General features: G+C 46.2%; 1 protein-coding gene across 6 annotated transcripts in view; it reads left to right on the top strand.

Annotated features, from left to right (window-relative positions):
- Window positions 1-14,000, top strand: part of MAST2 (microtubule associated serine/threonine kinase 2) — a 1,054,635-nt gene extending 1,040,635 nt beyond the window's left edge. For all 6 annotated transcript variants that reach the window (XM_069232766.1, XM_069232767.1, XM_069232770.1 and 3 more), the window contains one exon: window positions 3,154-14,000. In XM_069232766.1, coding sequence (XP_069088867.1) covers window positions 3,154-5,255 — 2,102 coding nt within the window. In that variant the 3' untranslated portion in view covers window positions 5,256-14,000. The remainder of the gene's footprint in view (window positions 1-3,153) is intronic.
- Window positions 14,001-18,667: the final 4,667 nt, after the last annotated feature.

The raw sequence follows: 18,667 nt of genomic DNA, 5'->3' as shown, positions 1-18,667 counted from the left end.
ATTCTCCTCTATAGCCATCAGATCAAGCAATTCTGTTTTTTGGGGGGATTGAGCATTAAATTGGGAACTTTATGTACCTTATGGACAGAAGGTGTTGCACAACTCTTGAGAACCGTGTGATGCTTAAAACCTTTAAGCAAGTCCTGACCATCTTTAAATACCACAGAAAATGTCTTAAAGTCTCAAATTCCTTAAAGAAAGTCTCACTATCTCCATTGTTACTAACCAACATCACCCGGTTATGAGCATTTGGATTAAGATTTATACCCATGTCCCTTTGGTCTCTTCATCCCAACAAGTTGTCACCTCTTTTTGCTATCAATAGCTTCCCAGTTGTTTCTCTGCGGAGTAATCTAATCTTCATAACTACACACCTCAGGGCATCAATTTGTGTACCCCCATAACTGACTGGATTTATATCTGGTGGCAGCAGTTGCACCTGTTGGTCTGCAAAGCTCTGTCCCATATTCTGTCACCAGACGTTGTATAAGGAGATCCCGAATCTGCCAATACCAAAACGTTTCTCCCACTTTTATCTACTTAACATTCAGGCACAGCCAACTCTTCCACATCTACTTCATCCACATTAAGGATAACTGCTTTTACCCCTTCAATCATACTGTCATTAGGACACACCTTCTCTGAAGCAAAGTGCCCAAGTTTGGCAAGTTTGAATTCCTTGCATTGTAACTGGGTCTGTTTGAAAGATGCCCCAAATCTCCACACCTATAAAATTCAATTTTATGGTCACATAAGTCAGTGGTCGCTTTGCCTTTGGCATTCACCCTTTGCACATTCAATTCAGAATTAACTTGTACTTCATTATCAACAACAGCATGTATACTACTTTGAGCAGTAGCTGTGTTTGTTAATGTGTATTGATTCCTCATCTCTTTTACCCATCCAGAAATGTTTTCCATCCCTTCAACAATACCCATAGTTTCCTTTAGTGAGGGATTTCTGGCCAACAGCTTCTCTTGCACCAGACTACTATTACTGCATTTTACTAGCTGGTCCCTAATTGAGGAGTCACTTCTCCAAATTCACAAGTACGGGCCAACATTTTCAGAAAAGCTATGTGATTCCCGACCTTTTCAGTCTTTTCTTAAACTCTAGTGAGAAACTTGTGATGCTCAAGCACCACAATAATTGTTGGTCCAAACAGGGGCGTAGTGTGGCCAGTAAGATAGGGGGGTGGCTGTGAACTTCAGATTTCCCGACATTCATGCTGGCATATAATGTTCAAATACATCATAGAGCAAGCAGGGTGGATGGGAGGGCTTAAGATGCAGTGGAAAGGGAGAGGGGTGCATATTGGTAGGAGTACTAAGTGAGAGAAACACAATAGTTTGTAAAATAATCAACATTTTTAAGCCTTTCAAAACAGAGACGGGAATGTGTGTGTTTTTGTCAGTGTGTGCATGCAAAAGACCCAGGTGAAATCTGACAGACACCTCACCATCCCATCCTGAAAGCACCTACACCCAACTATTCATCAGAAAATACATTTATTGGGAGGGTATAACACAAAACACCTCCCCCCCCCCCCCAAAGCTACGCCCTTGGGTTCAAAGTGCTGCTTAACAATTTTCACAGACGTCACATAGTTGTCATAGGGTTCACCTTCTTCACTGCAGTCGGTATCTCATCTATACTCTCATAAATGTTAGGGCCTTCTATGCCTAAATTGTGCAACAATATTGCCTGCTTCCTTGCCACAGATAATTTTTTCCCTCCAATAGCAATAAAATAGGAGTCAAAAAGTTTCTTCCAGCGTTTCCATGGAAGAATAGTATCTCCTTTTTCAGAAAGGAAAGGTGGAGGCTGTGCCATATTGCTGCCTGATATGATGTATAGTAACAGAGGTCACACAACCTCTGTCCGCAGTATAAATTGATCCAAAGTTTCTAGAAAACAGTCACTTGTTCTCATGAACATTTTCCTGGATAACAGAATAAATACAAGATCTGCCTGTCCAACCTGACAAACATTGGTAATCCAATAGAAAATGACCGCTGTATGCCGATACAGTAATCATTAAAAATGTATACCCGTTGGCGTCAATATTGCTACGCCAGCCAACTGCATTGATGAATCGACGTACCACTTAGTTTAACCTGATGTCCATTTCCCAATGAGCATGAGCAGACCAATCCAAAATTGCCGCCATACATGCTTACGTGATGAAAACATCCCCTGGGTCAGGAGTGAACAGCATGGAGACGGATCATGCAGGAGATGAGCAGTTCCTTGGCAACGGTCAAGAGTGGTTTCTAAGAGCGCATGGGAACCAGCGCCTGAACCGTGGTAATCCAGTGCAGTTTTTTGGCAGTGGTCACAAGCGGTTCTTAAGCGGGCATGTACGCCAGCGCGCAGAGATGTGGTAACACAGTAACTGCTGTATAAGCACATACAAAACCTGTAACCTAATCCGATATGATGACCATGTTGTATACAGTACCTTAAACACAGTGTTAACTCCAGGAAACTAAAACAGTCCAAAACACTGAAGAGAATATCCAAGAGGAGATTATTGGATCATGATGTATCACCACCAACAGTCTCTTCCTGACACCAGCTGATACACGTAGAACCTCTCCGCACTACATAATGGCTTCCAGCATTCTACCACAAGCTACATATTCCGTGAATCTCATGTTGAAAAACAAAAATACTATTTTTAACAAAACTTTTTTTTTTTTTTAGCAGATTGACTATTGTAGATTGCAGACGACCCTCCCAAACAACCTGTGCTCTGCTGAGGATACAGAGACGTAGCTGTTTACAGGAAGTAGCTTGCAAAAGAATCCTAAGATGTAGTTTAACCAATTGTGGATGCGGGTTAAAGCCTTTGAGGAGATCTGAATAATGCCATCCCCTTGAATCGACACCCTTTAGGCATTTAAAAAAAAACTCAGTTAAAGATTATTTTGAATTTTCTGCTGGTATGGCAAAATACTGTAACAGACAAGCTGCAAAACTAGGTTTATAGATAAGCTGCAATTTACCTGCTTTTGTTGAACTCTTTCATTCTAATGCTAAGCATTCTGTGTTTTAATTTACTTGATCGACCCTTGACTTTCTGACTTTCATTAAGTACCTAAGAGATTTTGAAAAGCATTATTTATACTAACAATATGTATCTTTCTCCAGCAGGTGGAAATTCTTCACAGAGCAGCTCTCCTAGTTCCAGTGTCCCTAATTCTCCTGCGAGCTCAGGACACATCCGTCCCAGCTCTTTGCATGGCCTGGCACCGAAACTGCAAAGACAGTACAGATCTCCCAGGAGGAAATCGGCAGGCAACATCCCTCTGTCACCACTGGCTCACACTCCCTCACCAACACCGCAGTCCACGTCTCCTCCACGCTCTCCATCTCCTTTACCTGGACACTCGCTAAGCAGCTGCGCCCTTATGCAGTCCTTCCCAATCAAACTGCACTCCTCTCCACCTCTGGCGAGACAGATTTCAAGGCCCAAAAGTGCTGAAGCACCAAGGTCTCCGCTGCTAAAGAGAGTCCAGTCTGCTGAGAAACTAGCCTCTTCACTTACGTCCTCCGAAAAGAAGCTCGCTACTACCCGTAAGCATAGCTTGGATATCTCTCACTCTGAGTTCAAGAAAGAAATGCTGCAGAGGGATCCAAGTTTACAGAGCTTGCAGGAGTCAGCAAATGAATCAACTGGGATCAAGGCGGATCTAGGTGAAAAGGCAGCGCTTTCAAAGCAGTCGTCAAGAAAGCTTGGAGCCATCCGCCAGGACAGGGTTGAAAGAAGAGAGTCACTGCAGAAGCAAGAGGCGATCCGAGAAGTGAACTCTTCTGAAGATGAAACTGATGATTGTTCAGAAGACAGCCAAGATGGAAGAAGGTTGGAGAAGTCTTCTTTCAAGGCTGACCAGGGCTCTGATTCCGGTTTCAATGAAGACACCAAGATCTCTTGTAAAGCTGTGTCCAAAAATAGCATAGATGATAATCTCTTTGTGTCCATTGATTCTCAAAGCAAGAGAAGCTTGCAGAAGACAGCAGATGAGAGATTGGAAGAGAACACTTTGCTTTCCCGTTCAGGCCAGCTGCCGAATCTCAGAATACCTCCAGGTACTATGGTCAATTCTAATCATTTGGAAACAACTGCATGTTTAGAAAGCATGGTAAAAGAGCACCACATGCCTGAAATCTGTCGACTAGGGTCAACGAAACTGGGAGATCATTGTTCTGCAGACAAGTTGTTGAATGGAAATGCTGGTGGCCAAGCGGATCTGGTTCACTACCAGGACCTTCTGAAATGTAAGCCTGTAGACGTTAGCCACAGTATGCAAAATGATCCAGCTGGGTTGGCCAGGGAAGCAGCTGACCTGCAAGTGCCCAATGTCGCTGCATGTGTCCACAGGGAAAAGCATGAGCAAGAACAGCCTTCGGTGTCTTCTTTTCTCCCTTCATCTTCTTCCTCAGTGGTCTTTAAAAAGAACTCCTCAGTGCTAGGAAAAACAGACCGCGGGGTGACTAACGCAGTGCAAGAGCCCCTGCCTTCAGGAAAACTTTGCCCCACACAGTGCTTGACAAACATACTGGAACCCACTCCACAAAGAAGCCCCCCAGACAGCACCGTCCTGTCTGAAAAGCATCAGACATTTGCAGAGAGCACTTTGAAAGGCCGAGATAAAGTGGACACTAACATATCTGCTCTAAACACTGCCCCCTCAGCCCCCACTCTGTTCTGTGATAAAATCCCATTGGTCTCTCAGTTGGCTAATGTGGCTAAGAGTGTACTGAGCCCTGTAAAACTCACTGTGCCGATTGTTAAAGAGACTTCGGAGAAGTTACAGGAACTGTCCCCAGATGTTGTGTCCAATAAACAAGAGAAAGAGTCACAGCTGAGAAGGCCAGAAGCACATGTGGTTGAATCGGGTGCAGAAGACCGCAAAGCTGCCCTCAACGGTATTCTTCTAAAAACATGCGCAACTTGCTGCAACTCCGCAAAGGCAGTAAATTCTTGGTCGCAGAGCTGTCCCGTGGTGGCCAAAAATGAAATGTGTTTCAGCCTTTCAAAGCCATCCGACACGTTGGATTCCATCAGATCACCACCAGCGAAACACCTTGCACATACCTCAGGGGCTCAGACACTTCAGGTTGCACCGCTGCCAGAGGGCCACACGTCTCTGCAGAAAGAGGAGGTGACACCGGGGAAAGCGACAGAGACTGCAGTCCTTGCACAATCAGACTGTGTGTTACCCCCAGCAGTCGCACTGAAAAAAACATAGCAGACCCCCATGGGTTCACAGACTGACGTTTTGGGGTTCAAAACCACAGACTGCATGTTTGACACTATATCAGAAATGATAAACACCTGTGGACATCTTTCCCTTGGTTTTGTGTGTTCATGCTGCTTCTTCCTTTGTTCCGCTGCCAAGTCTGTATTTTCTTTTTTAACATGTTCTTGGTGTTCAGTGTATATAAGGAACAGGGTATCTTAAAGAGAGGACTAGAGATGGTGTGTGCTGTCGGCTTCAGTTGTGCAGATGCCTCGTGGCCACTGAATTCAGTATGCCTCCCCTTTACCGACACCTCATCCCTTCCTCTTCTACATATATTCAGCATGGCTTTCAATTTCAGAAGTTTCAAACCTTTGCACTCCTCCCCCCCAAAAAAGCACTTTTTGTTACTATCAATTTTTTTTTAGCACTGGTTGATAAATCATTCCCTTTTGTGTTCTCTCATATTTCAGAGTTGATCTGCAACCTGTGTTTCGAGATGTGTTATTGCTGTACACGTTCCTATTAATGACCTGGTAACTGACTCTCAACACTGATTCTTTTCCACACCCTGCTGCCCGTGGTGACTTGCAGAGTGGAATACCTATAGAGCATCCAAGACAAATTCACCTTACATAGAGGCACGTTTCAAACCATCTCACAGCACAATGAAAGCTCTCTATCCACTGCGTTTCCGAAGCCTAGATCCTCCTCCAGGCTCTAATAAAGAGGATACCATAGTCTTAGCCATCTACCCGGATGTGAAGACCTTCTTGAACCTGGACTTTAAAACGGAAAGTTTGTCAAAGCCTTGCCCCAATGACCTCATATTGCTTCCAGCCATAGGCAGGTACCCTTTGTGTCCATGTACTCTGAAACCAGAACTATGGAGGGTGTGTTTTCCTTACATGCCAATTTGCATTAATTTATTCGTAATCCAAAAAAATAATTTGCTGATGCAACTTCTCTGGCTGACCTTTCTTCAAATTCTTCTCCTCCTTCATAGACTTTTCCCACGGTTCGACAAGCTGCAGGGCTTTGTCAGGCACTTTACTGACCATGAAGATTTTAGGCTGACTGTGGCCCTATCGCCACACTAATACAAGCACATCTTGCCCTCTGTCTCAGCACCTTACAGAGCCCGCGCCATCTTTCTCAAAATGGTTGCACCTTAGGAAGGCTGCAAACCTCTATACGCAAAGAACAGTTTTCAGAGCATTTTGCGTATTGTCTGTCTGTAGTGTGGCAGATTCACGGACTCCTTCCCCTACTGAGCTATTGAGGTTTCTGGTTTTTGATATCGTCCTTTTCTGCAGGCCCTTCTAATTGCCCTTTCACCAAAATATAGCTGTATCCAGGCAACGTCCTTCATCAGATCCTCGGCTTCTCCTCCATAGGCCGACTCCATTTATGGAAAGCGCCTATAGCGCCCCTTACTTCTGCTGGTTTCCATTCCATACCAGAGTATAGTATGACTTGGTTTCTCCCCGAGGGAAAGCAGACGTTCAGCCGTTTGCCTCCACTAAGGATTAGGAAGGTCCCTTTGTGTTACTTGTTTCACTCTAGCATGCACACTCCAGTAGACACTGAAAATGGAACTAATTACACTGAAAAGAGTGTGAGGTCTGCACAAGCGCCTGATGAAGCGCACAACCTCCCTGTGTCAGGAGTCACACTCCAAGCCCCCTGCGGCTGCAGAGTCCACAAAAGGATCTTCTACATCCCTGGACGAGGCAAGGGCCTTGGAGAAGGCTGCGCAGAGAGCAACCCCTGAAGAGCCCTGGAAGCGCGGCTGCCGGGGGAAGCTTTCTGCCTCCTCGACCTGGGAAGGGCGAGAAAACAGCCCCCCCGCTCAGGAAGGGGGGTTCCAGGAGGACTACAGATGCAGCTTCTTTTCTTTTTAGGAGTTCTCCAGGCTCCTGGTTGGCAAGGCATCCTGGAATGCCCTACCATAGAGTGAAGCGGAGCAGCCCCCGGAAGAGCGGCCCTTCTCGTGCTGGTGGTCGCCAGGAGTCTCTGCTCCTTAGTCCATCAGTGTAATGATCTGCCAGCCGCAGTGACACCGGCATTCACTCTCTGGAGCCCCGCAGCCCTCCGGCAGTAGGACTACCTAATACCTTCATAAATTCACAGGCCTCTTTCCTTCCTCAGACATCGCTCATGAGGACTTAATCCAGGTCTTAGCACCGATAAATGATTGCAGTCGCAGATGAGCCGTTTTCTGTTGCTACAGCAATGAATTTAAACTGAGATCCTCTCCGCAGTGTACAACTTCTGAATGTACCAAGCTGGGGCGAGGATGTGCCCGGCGCAGCAGCCAGTTTGTGCCCAAAGGCAAAAGCCGAGCTCGGTTGGCATCTGTGATTCAGATTACTCGAGGGCGTCAGAAGAACTTTTGGGGTGCCGAACAGTGAGCGCACGGCCCCCCTCGCCGCTGGTTTCCACGACGCTCGGGCTAGGTGCTTGACCGGCGAGGATCTTCGACTACTGTTAGACACAATCTCGAATCTCCTTTGCCAAAAATTGGGAACTGAAGAGCCTCTATATTCTTTTGTGGATTACAGAAGCAAGTTTTATTTAGACAGAAGTAAAGTGCAGATCTTAGTGCAGGGGCCCTTGTTTCACAGGTGCAGGGGTTTAATGCCAGGGCTCTTCCATTAGGAGTGCCACCTTGTAACTTGGAGGCTGATTGGCTGAGAGATCCCGACACTGGTCCTGCAGAGCCCACCTTGCAGGGCTGACACCGCAGATAGCTTGGGCTGGTTGGCTTGGATCGTCAGAGCAGCTTATTTTCATGCAGCTGGTACTAGTAGGAGAAACAGATGCAGATTTTGCATTTCTCATGGCAGGTTAGAAGAACATGAAGTACTAAGGAGGGGGTGGAAGCATCAGCTGGTGCGGAACATGCAGCCGCAATTGTACCCATTGAGGTGGCACCGCTGTTGCTGATTGTTTACGGTAAAGGCTTCAGAATAGCATTTCAAAGGGCAAACTCCCTCCTGATGTGATTCAAGTGTATGAGGAACTGATACGAGGGACACCTCCATCGCGTGCTTTACGTCGACTTTGATTTTCACATAAGTCTCAGTTGAATGGCCTAAGCTCAGATGAGTGGTAAAAATACCTGCTTTTTCATTGCTGTCACTTTTTAACTCATTAAAAAAGTGATATTTGGGTAATTTACAGAGTTAGTGGACAGTCGCCTTGAGGTGGGGAGGTGGCCATCGGGAAACGATTTATGCTTTCGTTTTACCGTTCCTTTCCGCAGAGTGGAAGGTGCTTTGCTTCTGTAAACTTGAAAGTTCAGTTTGTAAAACGTGCTAATCCAATAAATACGGTGTCTTTGGATGCTCTGGTCCTCATTGAGAGTATGGCGGACACAGTACTCCATTTCGAACGGAACGTCCGCCACTTTCTTGATGGAGGACCCCGGCCACCAAACTCTAAATAGGGCAGATGTCAGATTAGTGAATTAGTGCAGTAGGGCTGCAGTGGGAGGGGCATGACGATGTTAACCAGGAAACCTCTGATGTGGCATCAGTGACTTCTAAACGTCACGTGCGAGGTCGGAGCTAAAGGTCAGCTTTCTAAGGTTTCTCGTGCCCAGGTCGCACGTGCACGTGCTTACCCTCATTGCACGTGCACGAGCATCTCCCAGCAACGCTTACTGAATTCAGTGGTTCACGCTCCGTTGAGTGGCACGCCTACATGGCGCATAGCATTTCCTTACATCTTTTCTGTACGTGTAGTACTGCCGATTGGCCATCACTGATTGAGGCTAGCGCCACACACGACTCTGTAGACCGTACAGGCTTCATAAATATTTTTTTTTACCCTACATCTGATGCAAAACAGAATCTTGTTGGTTTCTCGTCGAAATGAAACAAAAAAAAAACTGTGGCCAAATCCAAAGACGGCAGTCCTATACAGAGTGATGCAGAGGTGAAACTGTAACCTCATTTTACAAAATGCTCGGATCTCTACTCGGATTTCGCCTGAAAGGTGTTTTGCAGTTGCTTACTGGAACGGCTACGAGCTTGATTGGTTACTGATGCATATGTGCTATGACTCGCCACACATTTTTAAAATGTCTCGTCGCACTAATGGGGTTGTCGACTGCAACCTCGTCTTTGTTTATGTATTAAAAAAAGACGGTTTTCGCTGAGCCACAGGGACATCATTGGGTCTGCACGGTAACACTGTGATGTTTCTACAGGCCAGAATGTTTTGTAACCATCCTCACTGCCTCTTTGAACCACAGCCGTGCATGGGAAATGCCCTTGATTCCATCTTGATGTCTAGCCTCGTCATGTTTGGAAGCTTTTTCTCACCCTGTAACTGATTCCGTAAGCTTGGGTTTGACTGATGGACCAACTTGCTGCTTTTGTTACCACGGACATCCAATCGAGTTACTGTTTACGCGCGCGTGTGTGTGTGTGTGTGGTGTGAATCTAGGAACTTGTTGGCTTCTGAGTGTGATTGAGCAGAAGCCACCTGCAAGAGCGCGCCTGGAGGAAGTGGTCCAGGGCAGTTTAGCTGGCGTAATGATGTGCTTGAAGGGATCCCTGTTTTATAGGCACTTTAAAAAATACTTCAGCGACTTGGATGCACCCATAAGTTCTACAAGGGCTGCGTATGCTGATTTTAGGGACTGTAAATTATTTTTGGTAAGCAAACAGGAAAATTCAACAGGCTCCACACTGGCCAGAAGTGACCGGTCAAAGCTAACGTGATGGAGCTTTAACCTTTCCCCATTGCCCTACATCCCTCTTGCTCTGCGTCATCCACTGGCCCCTAGCCTGTAAGCCGTCATCTTTAACCAACACTACAACACTATACCACTATGCACACCAACCACTGAGCTCTCCTCTCAGGTACCCTCTCCGAGACAATGAGCTGCAGGGGAGCGTATGGGCAGCTGTTAATGTTCTTGTCATGACCCACGCATAAATACAACGCCGCATTACAGATAGGCTAAGATGCATCAGATTGTCAGAGGCCGACAGCGAATACTTCGAACTAATAGTCTTCATAAAGTAGTGGCGCCAAAGACACATGAGCTATGGCCACAGGCTGCCAAACCAGCCTGCTGCCCCGCTGGACGCTGTGATGGGCATCTGAGTTTCCTTCATTCTTCTGTTACTGTTGTTATTCCTCTTTCACTGCTTCCCAAGATCCTTGAACCATAGATGCTGCCAGTGCCACTATGTCTTTCTATACCGGGCTTTAAAATGTGGGGCGGTGATAGGTTGAAGGCAATAGGATGGGATGGGCAAGGGGACATCAAGTGGGAGATGGAGATACAAGAGTGCTCCAGTACGAGGAAGTGGAGGTGGATTTCAGCCAGCTTGAGACCCCGAAGCACAACCAGCCAAGACACAATGGATCAGAGAAGCGTGGGGGCCTACCGACTCGGAGTACGAGAGCTAAAAGGCATGGGGGACTCCTACCCTGAGGAGCGGGTAGCCCGTCAAAAACAGAGAGCTAGAGCAGTGGAGGGGAAGGGATGCCAAGAGATCTGGCAGCCTGAGGAGGGGGAGACGAGACAGCAGAGTCCGGGTAGTAAGAGTAGACAACGGAGGAGTGGAGGAGAGACAGCCGAGAGATAGCAGAGAGTAGACAACCGTGCTGGGGAGCGCAGTTTGACAGCTGAGCCTGAGTAATGAGAAGGTATACCAACACGTGGGCTTGGAAAGGTAGGTGCCGGAGCATTGCTGGGATCCATAGGATTGGGAGAGAAGTCGCCTCCAAGAAAAAGAAGTAGCAGATTGGGCTGATTTGAGCCAAGAGAGTGGAAGCACAAGCAGCTGTAGGCCACAGGATTAGAAGAGCCGGCACCAGTAGGCCAGAGGAGTTTAAGGGCAGGCAGCTGGAAGCCAGAGGAGATGTAAACCAGGGAGATGGAGGCGCGGAGAATGGCAGACCCAACAGCGGGCGCCAAAGAGGTGGACAGAGAGGCTGGAGGGAAGGGTAGCTGAGTCCCAGAGAAGTGATTGAGCAGTCAAGCTCGGACCTGTAGATGGTGGTGAGCAGGCACGTGGGGACCTTAAGTACACGAGAGCCATCACACTGGGAGCCAGGAGTGAAAGTGATGTCTAGCCAAGCCTGGGATTCAAGGGGATGGAGCAGACGACTAGTCTTAGAGGAGGGAGTGAGAGCATGCAAGAGACATGCTCAGGAAAAAAAACTGAATGTTTTGGGGTTCCTGGCGATTGCCACAAAGCACTAAACCATTTTTCCTGTTTGGCATACTTGGTCCAGTAGGCATGCATTATTCTCATTTGTAAATTATTGTTGCACTTTTACGCAGTTGTTGCTGTATGCCACACAGCCCATTACTTTGATTCATCTGTCTTTAATGCCTTGATATGGGCGCCTTAGAACTGAGCCGCACATCTCTACATATCAAGAAACATGGGGGAATTAGACTTGTGGCTAAGCAGCTGGAGCCATTGTTAAGTAGCATTAAAAGATGTAGGGTGAATTGGCTGGATGTTATTGTACAGCCCCTACAGGCCGCTAGAATGAAACAAGCACATCCTAAAATTAAAATGATCTTTCTGGACCATATGCTGAAGTGAAAAGGTTTGATAGAGTGATTGGCGCACGGGGATAGAAATCGCAAAACATTCTCACAGTATGACCAGGCTACAATTTGCAGTTTTACCGTTCTCGGTGTCCCTTTTCTTGTGTATATTTGCTTTCATCCAGATAGGCCTATCCATGGGGCTTCTGGAAGCGTTCAACATAAGCTGTTAAAGAAAATAAGACTACTTAAATAGCAATAAAGAACGAGGTACAGCTATTTGACAGTAATGTATCCTATCTCAAATTCTCAAATATATACTTACCTCTTAATTAAACAGCTAAGACAGGGAAAATTGAGAATCCTTTAAAAAATAATCTTAAGAACACTTTTTTTAGGGTATGTCACCTTAGTAAAAACCAACATTTCGCATTTGAAGGCTTTCAGGCCCTCTGTTTTGTTTTCTTTCTTTCCTCCTAACTGGATGAACGACGTCAAGGAAATGGGAGAGGAAAAGGTCTCCTCATTAGGGCTCGAGAAGACTGAACATGATGAATGCACACATAAAGTATGGGAATTCCCAATATGGTTCTCAAATTACCCTATTTTTCTTCTATATTAGAACACTGTATAGAGAGCTTGACATTTTCTGTAGGTAGAGCACTACCAGGAACACATCGTCAACAGAACTGACAAGAGTATTTTATGATTGGATAAAGAGTAGAAACCGTGATTGACATAGGTGTTCAGGAAGATGCCTTTGCATCGCTGATCACTAGTTTTGAAGTAGTTGCTGACAGACGTGGCCTAGCAGTACCTGCTAAACAATTTGTAGTATAGAACTTAATCTGTAGCACATGAACTTCGGCCGTAACCCGAAGTGAGATGGTTTGGTTAAAGCTTTGGGCGGTTCTCATTTCAGGGGTCTTATACAACATGTTACAATATTTTCTTACCCAGTTACTGTCTCTAGGAATGTGTACAAATTAGCGAAAAAGCCTCTATGACATGGCATTGAAAATGAGATATGAAATCCGCATAGAAATAGTCACAATATATGATCACCTGTTTGTACAATCCTTCCCATCAGTGAACACACAATAGCAGGGAGCAGAAAGGAATATATTCTCTCTCGTTATGTTTTACACTTTGGAGTCAATCGTTTTTCAGAACTCTATTTCATCTCCCGGATTCCTTTTCTGCTTGAGTTGTTTTTCTTTTTTTTGTGAGAGTGAACAAGGGTGCTATCCTTCTAAGCCCTAGTAAATTGTAATAATTCAAAGCAGTGCATTCCTTTAGCATGCTTGAACGTTATGTTTTTTTTGTTTACTATCGAGTAGTCTGTAGAAAAGCAACAGATGCTGTTTACTGTAAATACGCTTGAGAACTGCAGTGGTGTCCACTGCTGGACAGAGCTTGGTTCCCCTGTTGTTTCACATTACTAAGGTGACACAGGCAGTGTCAAGCAATCCAGCGCCAGTCCAAGTTTTGTTGTTCCTGGATTGTAAAGGGGTCTTGAGTCGTACCCCAAATACAAGGGCCTGCCCAGTTCTGTAGTTGTGCTGACGAAGCTGCCACTCAGTGCATCCCGTTCACCTTGCACACAGAGCTCTCCGAGCACCACTCTTGTCGGATTCTTCAATGGCCAGAGTTGTAATGTGATCCCAATGCCCGCCGTAGCATCGAAAAGGTGGGCCAGCATCACCGACAGGGCACTTTTAATATTTTAGGTTTTTGCACCTGGAGAGCCTTCAGAGCTGTGCACAAGGGGGCCCTTGTGCACTGCAGCGCCTGTGCAGTGTGACTGTTTCTGTGGTGGTGCGTGAAAAGAGTAACTTGAGCTCTACATGTCCAAGAGACAATGATACGCCATTTATACATTTTTATTTGTGTTTCTTTGGGGAGAAGAAAAGTTGGGACATTTCTTTGATTTTATCTTGCTGGATGCATCGACTGAACTTTTAGAATACTTGTCAGATGTGTGTGCGTTTTCACGCTGTGACATATCTCGAGGGAGGTGTGGGCAGATGCAGTTTCCTTTCCTCGTTGCCAGGCTGCACATCGATTACCTTGTGCCTGGGGAGAAAGGTGAATAAAGTGTGGGATGTGCTACGTGTTTTTAGAAACTTGAACCTTTGCCACATAATAGCGGTGCAATACTTTTTATTCATGCTGAACCTGCATGTTGATGTTAAACCCTCTTCGAAAAATAAAAGGTTTCTTTTTTATATTCTTCTTGGTGTGTCTTTAATTTAATTAGTATGATGCATTAAATCCCCCTTCTGCAAGGGTGTCTAACTTTGTTCCAAGAGGGTCAAAGCCACGGCAGTTTCTCAAGGCTATCACTATTTAAATTCAGGGTATTCTATGTAGGTGTAGGAGGGCATTCCTATGCCGCATTTACAGGAAACCATGTATGTAAATGAGTTCAATTTAAATTTGTAGATCATAAACATATATTGCGGGGATATCCCAAAAACTGGGCATGGATCCAGTTCTCAGATGATTCTTCCTCAGATTCACGGAATGTAAAATTATGTATTCTCTGTATTCTGAAAACCTGGTATGCTTACGTTTCTAGTCCATCAAAGTCAAAACCCCCACAACACTGAATTTAACAGCATCAAATTCTTTCCATGAAAAGGAATGATAAAAATTGATAGGAATTTTCATAACAGAATTGATAAGGATACATACGAGGGTTCATTCGGACCACTTTAATGGCAAAGTTGAGTGAGAAGAACGTATAGAAACAAATCTTCTCATCCAACTTGTTAATGTATAGTAATCGTTTTATTACCAGAACTTTGTATATGCAGATTGATTTAATACTCTTCCAGTGAATGCCATTTCTTTCATTATTCCCTGGCATGAAAAATGAGCAGACATCATAAATTTCTGATGGATACTTCTAACCGCAGATTACTCAATTTCTGAATACCACCAGACTGGATTTGGCGATTTTTTTTTTCAGGAATAACCTTGCAAGCCTATAGGTGGCTTTGTGTGGCTCCACATGAGATCCATTCCAGCCTTGAAGTGACATTGGGCCCACAAAATAACCACCACCTCTGACACCCCTTCCTTTCCATGCTTACGGTGTGGATCTGTAGCTCGCTACCTTGCTTCTGTCACCTGAAGGATAATGTTTTTCCAGTTTTTGTTTCCAGTGTGCAAGGGACATGTCTCTGCCAAAAACGACAGTTATAACCCTGCGCTGGCTGCTACAAACAAATGTTAGTGACAGGCCCTCACAAAGTCTGTCTCCGGTGTTTGGGCTCCTTCCATGACTCGAAGTTGTGCGTGACAGTCCTTGGATAAATGCGAAGGCCATCCATGACCCCGAGGCCAAACTGTCGCAAGGAATCGTAGGAAGGGACAGCAAGGCCCGGTCGAAGTAGAAGACACGTTCTCGCTCTGAGACAGTACTTGAGAGAGATAGTCACATTCAAAGTTATCAGCTAAGTCCAAGAAATAGAAGCGTAAGAAGTCCAAGCACTGATCCCCTTCTTCCTGCTACTTTCAGCAAGAGAAGGGTACTTTGAAGTCACGGTCTTACTCTCTGAACCGATCCTGGCTTTAATCCCAATCCAACCCAAATTCCCGGGTCCATCGACTACACTGTAGCAGATCCAGGCATTCAAAAAGGTAATGCTGTGGATTTTTTGTACTCTACTGGATCACTCTGGTGCACTTCCGGGCCCCATGGATCTCAGGGGCCTCCATTCGGGTATCTGCCAGTGGATCACTCCCCCATGCCAAATATGCCTCTCAACCCCACTCTGGGGCTGACAACTATGCCAACCTCGCATATGGCATCAAAACGGATGCTGCCCCCCTGTGCATCAATGCCACCGCTGGAAGAGGAGCCAATAGTTCTTTTTGAGTCTTAAGCAAATTCACAATTACCCCGTTCAAAGTCACAACCCCGTGACCTCCAGTTTCACCTCAGGGGGATTCAGATATGCCTTCCTTACATTACAGATATACAGACAAACAGCAAGACAAGGGTGGTGATGGTATTTCCTAGGTATATGATGATGAGAACTTATTACTGTATTTACCAGAGGCCAGTGGCCTAGACACATCACAGGACATAGGACTGAATTCCTCACCTGGTCCTTCAAAGCAATACTCTGCCTCCTTTGCAATGGTTATCAGGAGAGCAGCACAAGTACTGGATTTAAAACTTTAATGAGTGGAAACCAAAACAAATGTGCTTATCACACAAACCCCTTCTTCTATTCAATGAGGCATTGACAGACACACTTCTGGCCACCTGCAATTAAGCCCTCTTGCCCTCCAGTAAATTGTCAAGTAGCCAGGAGACATAGGCCAGCTCCAGCGGACTTACTGTTCCTTCTGCATCACCCAGCTATTGAGAGACTGGTAGTTCAAACCTCTACCAAAAGGCTAAATCCCGTGTGTTTCCACCCTGCTGGAATGTGAGTCAAAATGCATGGAACCTTTGGCAAACTTCTGTTTTCCTCCCCCCAACAAGGGGGAAACTCAAGTGGCATTGTGGGTCGCTATTCCCATGCACAGTGTGACATGGTGGACGATATTTTGCTTGCAGACCCTGAGAATCTTTAGGCAAATCTTCAGCAAACAATTCAGGATGTCCAGGATGCAACAAAATACGTGATCATGCCGAGTCTGAACACCACCAACTGCTTGAGTAGGGCAGTTGGCACCAGCGTGGTGCTTCAGTGACATGCTTGGATTTGTTACACCAGACTTTCATGCAATGTACAGCAGTTGCTGATGAATATTCCTTTTGATGGTCCCCATCTCTTTGGAGATAAGGTGGACTCGTGCCTAGAATTCCTAGCACTACCCATACAGCAGTTTACCCAACAATGTCACCTCTTTCAAGGCTTTTGAAGGGATTTCAGAAGAGGCCACAACAAACTCTGCTTCACCAACACCAGATCTCCCAGGCCTCCTGTAGCAGAGGTTGGGGATCTGGCTGCCAGCGTCCAGGCCGCCAGGAGCAACAGACTACCCAATCCCCCACCCGCTACCACTGCAAAACTGCCTCAATTTGCCCTCAGCGGCACACTCTCACCCAGCTGAAGGCCAGATAAGCTTTTACCGCCACGAGTGGCAAGGCATTACATTGGACAGATGGGTGCTCCAATCATTCAGCACTGTTCGGCTCTACCCTTCATTTCCACCCCTCTTAGCATGCCTTCCGCATGACAATGGCTTCTGGAGGACCACTTGTCCATTCTGCAAAAGGGAAGTTCAGACTCTTGGAAAAGGGAGCCATAAGGAGGGTAACAGCATCAGGGTTCGGGATTGGTTTCTATTTCTGCTATTTTGTGGTGCTGAAGAAGGCCAAAGTCTTCAGTCCCATTCTAGATCTCTGCCCCATGAACTTCTTCCTCTAGAAGGACAAGTTCAAAATGCTAGATCTGTCTTCCCCAGGTCCCTTAGACGCCTATGTCTGCATCCCTGTCCTGCAGTCTCACCGACGTTTCCTGCAGTTTGAGGTAGGCCACACGCACTTTCAGTTTTCAGAGCACTGTTTTGGTCTTACCAGTGCCCCTCAGGTGTCCACAAAACTGATGGTGATGCTTGGGAATACCAGTCTTCCCATACCTGGGTGACTGATTGTTGAAAGCGGCTTGCCCCAAACTGTCGTAAACCACCTCCAGGCATCGGCTAACCTGTTGCCATCTCTGGGATTTTCCATCAACAATCCAAATTCACACCTGTCTCCTTCACAGAGGCTCCCTTACATTGGAGCAATCCTGGACGCGATGCTGTTCAGAGCCTTTGCACTGCCTCAGAAAGCCCAGAATATTCAGGCTATGATCCTCATGTATCAACCCTTGAGCTGGGTCTTTATGAGAGCGGATTTAAGACTTCTTGGCCTCCTGCATCCTTCTAGTTGACAATGACAGGTGGCACATGCAGGCTCTGCAGTGGGATCTGAAGCTTTATTGGGCTCTGCACCAAGGAACCTTTCGGATTCCATCCAGGTGTCAGAAGAGGCTACAAAAGATCTGCAGTGCTGGTTGCTGTACCACATTTGGACTGGCGGCAGGCCCCTCTCCCTACCCCACCCTGAACTAACGATTGTGACAGATGTATTGTTGCTGTGTGGGATGGCCATCTTGGAGAGGTGGAGATCGGAGAACGCTGGTCTCTAGGATAAACAAACTTCCATATCAGCTTGTTTGACTTGCTGGTGATTTGCTTGACATTGAAGGCTTTCTTCCTGTCCATCAAGGGACACCAGCGCCATGTGGTATTGTAACAGGCAATGTGAAATGAGGTCGTGGGTCCTGTGCCAAAAGGCTCTGCGCCTCTGGAACTGGCTAAGTTGTCAGGGCATCTCCTTGGCCATACAACACCTGGTAGAATCTCTACACACTAGAATGGACAAGCTCAGCTGGCGTTGCCTAGCGGATCACGTATGGCAGCTGCATTTAGCAGCGGCACAGGGCATCTTCCAACAATGGGGAGAACCTTGACTCAATCTCTTTGCAACCAGTGACAATATGCTGTGTCCAAGCTTTTGTGCACTGGAGTGTCCAAGGCAGTCCTTGTTCAGAGATGCCCTTTGGGTAGATTAGAGCTCTTGGCTCCTGTATGCATTCCTGTCTCTACCTTCCCACCCAAAGTTCTAAAGAAGATCAGGAACAACTGGGCCCAAGTCAATAAGTCATCCTAGGGGCTGCAACACGGTCAGGAGACTGTGGTGCCTGGAACTTCTGTCCATGAGCTTTTATCCTCCTACCCCGCTGCCACTTTGGGAGGACCTCCTGTTGCATGAGCAGGGCCCTGCACCCCAGCCTGCGCAACTTACGCTTCCATGCTTGGAGACAATTGTAACAGTTGATGGCCTTTGAATTCCATCCCTTATTAGTGTTTGTCATTTTAGCAA

This window comes from Pleurodeles waltl, chromosome 4_2, assembly GCF_031143425.1.
Source record: "Pleurodeles waltl isolate 20211129_DDA chromosome 4_2, aPleWal1.hap1.20221129, whole genome shotgun sequence".
Lineage (NCBI taxonomy): Eukaryota > Metazoa > Chordata > Amphibia > Caudata > Salamandridae > Pleurodeles > Pleurodeles waltl.
Note: the sequence above shows the minus strand (reverse complement) of the source record. Positions and strands in the feature narration are given on the sequence as shown.